We start from the raw sequence: 4,470 nt of genomic DNA on the forward strand, positions 1-4,470 counted from the left end.
AAATGTATCATCCACACTTCACAAGATAGAATTATAAAAACAGTCCCAATATAGCTGAACTCTAAATATAAAAACAAAAAAAACTTATTCATTAGGAAGCCAATAACTGATATAACTGAAATATTTTCTTTTAAATTGTAAATGTTTTTTAATTAGCCTTCTTTTTCTTATTTCTGTTACACCTGCTACATCTGAGCACCATGTTCTAACCTGATGTTGTTACATGTTATAATCTATACATTTTCAGAGCCTGGCACTATAAGAATTACAGTAACTGACTGGAACTCTTAATGAAAAATTAAGTAATTTAATTACTGTGTTTTATTTTACAGTTACTTGATCTTTATGGTAAATAGAAATGCAGTTGAATTACTGTGAAATTTGACTTTGTAGGATCATGTAGCATTTGGACTGGCTTTAGTGCTGTGAGGTATCATAGTATTTATTTTACAGTATATTACAGTACATATTACAGTATTTTTTATTAAATTTATTTTTTGGATGAAAGAGTGTTTATTTTTTTAATTGTAGATTCACTTTCTAGCCTTCTTTTTCTTATTTCTATTCCACCTGCTACATTTAAGCACCATTTACATGTTCGTAAAACTGCAACATGAATGTCCTGTTCTGTTACCATGGATACAGTAAACTGGATTTACTGAATGCTAAAGAAAAGCTCCTAATTTGATTACTCTGAGGCAACAGATTATGTTATATAGAGCACATTTTATATAATATTTCAATGTATTTATGTATGTTTGTCCACAGTAGACATCGAAGACACGGTCATTGGAAAGAGTAAGTCCTGCTGCTTCCACCAATGTGTGTGTGTGTGTGTGCTTTGACCAGTTTGACTTATGGAATATACCCATTGAAAAGATGATTTTTTTTACTACTGTATTTGTGTGTATGTGTGTATCTTTACAGGGAATTACTAATAGCTACTCTGTGAACACAGAGTTGTGGTTGGGGGGTGGTTTGGAGGGTTTCTGCTTCAGGACCTTAAAAAGTCTCTGTCCGGCCCTGCAGAGAGCCACAGGCATGCACGCAGCATGCCGCATGCAGCCCTCATAAGGCCGTACAGCAGGAACTGGATAACCAGGATCAATCAGGCTGGCAGGAGGTGAAAGGAAAATTTGGATTTCAGGATATTGCGAATAAAAGCCTCGCATGAACCTGCACTGATCCTGGAGCAGCCGAGGGCAACGCGGGGTGTTAGGGTATGATGGATGCGTGTGCGCGCATCGGGGACTAATCGTTCTCTGCTAGGAGAGAGTCAGGGAGAAAAAGCACCGCAGCATCTCTTCAGCAATCTCTTAATATTCCGAAATAAAGGAGCGCAGAGGAGGAGGAGGAGGAGGAGGAGGAGGAGAGCTCCAGGAGAGGAGAGGACGCCACCATCGCATCTCCAAATGGGCTGCACTGTTCTCCTTATTGACCGGCCCGCTGACGGACCGGCAAGCCAAACCCACCGGTGTGAGGGCTGACAGAGCCTATATAAAGGCCCGCAGCGAAGTTTGTCAGCGGATGCGCCTCTTCTGACGAATTGAAAACTGCCTTGGATTAACCATTCCTTTGTGTTAATAGGATAGCACACAGTAGGAGCAGCCATGTCTCACGGATGGGGATACGGACCGACTAACGGTGAGGATCTCACAGCATCCAGGATGAGCTGGGTGTCCAGGTGTCTGTGTAACAGGTTAACAACATACTGATACACACTAAACTCAATTTTGCATTATTAGTTCAGGAAGTACACTGCAGTCATCAGTTGGCCATTTCTCAATAGCACTGAAATTACTTCAGTAAAATAACTTAAACTTAAACTTATTCTACTGCATACAGGAAAACAATCTCTACATTTTCATAGTCTTCCACTGCAAACATTACAGTAACTGCTAGGGGAGCAAAATTAATTCAAATATCATCCAAATTGCAAGAACCTGCAGTTTTTTGATAAAGGTGTACAATGTGTGACAAACAGCATTATAATGAAATACTGTAGTTCTGAAGAGATGTCCTGGCAAATCTTGTTCTTTAGAGGTACACTTATATTATTTTCAGGGAAAATGATATAAGTGATGCTGAAATTATCATTCCCACACTGCTGGCTGGAACTTTACTGTACTTTATAATTTTACAGTTTTAACCTTTCTACTTTAACCAAAAATAGGCCAACAGTAAATATTAATTACTGTGTTTTATATAACTTTACTCTAGGTAAAAGTTGAAATACTGTGAGTTATTCTACAGTAAGCTACTCGTCAGTGGCTGCAAGTTAATTACTATGAATTTTAGTTTTTTTTTACAGTGTAAGCTCATGTAGTCTACATATGACAAAGGACAAACTTTTTCCTAATTTAAATTACCCTAACAGCATTTGGACTAGTTCTAGTGCTCAGAGTTATAACCAAAAAATGTGTATTATGGTATTCATTAGGATTCTGGAGGTTTCAATGTATTTCGGTGTATTTTTTATTTTATTTATTTATTTTTATTTTTTGCATGATAGGGCCCTTATTCTTCTGTCCTCACCCCATAAAATGATGCAATAAATGCATATGACAATGTTTATTGTACAACTACAACTGTTAACAAAACTAACATTTCTCCCTTTTCAAAACAAGATATTTTAAAACAGTTGTATAAACACTATAAACTGACACTAAATACTCAAAGCATTTCTCAAATGTTCTATTGCCCAAGAAACAAATGAGTTAGAGGAATTGTTTCAGCCGTTTGCCAGTATGACTGTATATTAGACATTCATATCATACAATTAAATATTGGCTACTGGTTCATCTGGTAAATTGCCCAGCACTAGCTACAACATTAAAATGCTACACATTAATGCATCAGTTATTCGAATTTTGTTCATTATACTGCAAAAGAAAAAAAGTATATTTTTAAATGTGGAACCTTTACTATGAATGGATAATAATTATTTGAGGTTTTATGTGAAGGATCTAAAAATAGCTTCTAATAAGGCAACATATGTGCATATGTGAGAGGACAGCATTCTTTGCTGTAGGTGGTTCAATTGAAGGTACGTTTATTTTATTCTTTACTCAATTACAAATGTGAGTTACTTGTACTTTACTTTAAGTACTTTGTTGCTTAAACAGTGATGAAAGAGACCATTCTGCATACTGACTTTGTTTTGATAGTTTAAGAACACATTTCTAATAATATTTATTGTTATATCCGTTTTTCTTTTACTTTCAGTGAGTATTTTTTGCACTGTAGTATTATATTTTTTAATATAATAATACCACAGTTAATGATTGAGTGGATACTCTTGAATGTGTAAACTTTATTATTTATGGATTTTAAAACTATGGTGTCATGTGAAGTATCTGAATACTTCTACTACTCGATGAAGCAGGGCCAGATGTGAGGAAAAGAAAGGAGAATTATTACATTAGATGAATCTAGTAGAGTTACTTTAAAGAGGTTAGCGTGGAGGTGCTCCACTCACAGAACATAACAGACCACGACAAAACACTGATTGTGCTATTAACTTATTTATTATTGTAATATGTGTTTATAGGACCTGACACATGGGGAGCTGATTTTCCTGTAGCCAACGGGCCCAGACAATCTCCCATCAACATTGTTCCCAAGGAGGCCCAGTATGACTCCTCTCTGAAGGCTCTGAAACTCAGGTATGACCCCTCCAACGCCAAGGGCATCCTCAACAATGGACACTCCTTCCAGGTGGACTTTGTGGACGACACAGACAGTTCCAGTAAGTGTTGGACACAGAGCCACAAAGAAGACATTTGTTCATCATGCACTCATACACATCTGTAATCTTAGTTTTTGTAACCCACCAAAAATGTATTTTTGCTACACTACAGGAAAATATTACATAATATATGATAATATAACATAATGTCTAGGCTAAGTTCCAGTAAGTATTAGTATTAGTGAACTTTATCTGGCTGTCTGGTTTATGCCTCCACCCATGCTGTGTGTACTGTAGCAGATAAGAGCGCCTGATGATGTCAGCGCTGAGTTAACCCCGATCAACCTCGTCATTATCTGGAGGTCAACAGGACATCTGCACCACCTCCCTCTGCTGCACTGACACTGCTCATTCAACCTTCATATAGTGCAAATAATAAAAAAGCACATCATTATGAATCAACGACATTTTTTATTAGTTATTAAACAAAGATTCAAATAAAATGTACTCTGTAGTCATTACTACATTATTACATGAGTATTGAGTACTCATGGGTCAAACCACACCCATCTTCGAACTCGTCCACAGTCCACAGACATGTAAACATCTGGCAAAGTACTGAAAACCACCTCAGTGGTAGTTCACGCTACAGTGGTGTCAGTGGCGGTTCTATCTTGAATGACACCCTGGGCGAGACCCCCTTCGAGCATATCATATATTATATGAACTATGGGCCTGTATTTATTATTATGAATGAAATGTGCGTTATTTGGAAGAAAGTC

General features: G+C 36.9%; 1 protein-coding gene across 1 annotated transcript in view; it reads left to right on the forward strand.

The window, feature by feature from the left end:
* The first annotated feature begins 1,365 nt into the window (after positions 1–1,365).
* The window catches only part of cahz (carbonic anhydrase), an 11,194-nt gene continuing 8,089 nt past the window's right edge, over positions 1,366–4,470 (forward strand). Inside the window, exons 1-2 of the mRNA XM_035670488.1 lie at positions 1,366–1,644; positions 3,551–3,748. Coding sequence (XP_035526381.1) covers positions 1,611–1,644; positions 3,551–3,748 — 232 coding nt within the window. The 5' untranslated portion in view covers positions 1,366–1,610. The remainder of the gene's footprint in view (positions 1,645–3,550; positions 3,749–4,470) is intronic.

Source organism: Morone saxatilis, unplaced genomic scaffold (genome assembly GCF_004916995.1).
Source record: "Morone saxatilis isolate NCDOM2014 unplaced genomic scaffold, NCSU_SB_2.0 Contig23, whole genome shotgun sequence".
In the NCBI taxonomy this organism is placed as follows: Eukaryota; Metazoa; Chordata; class Actinopteri; family Moronidae; genus Morone; species Morone saxatilis.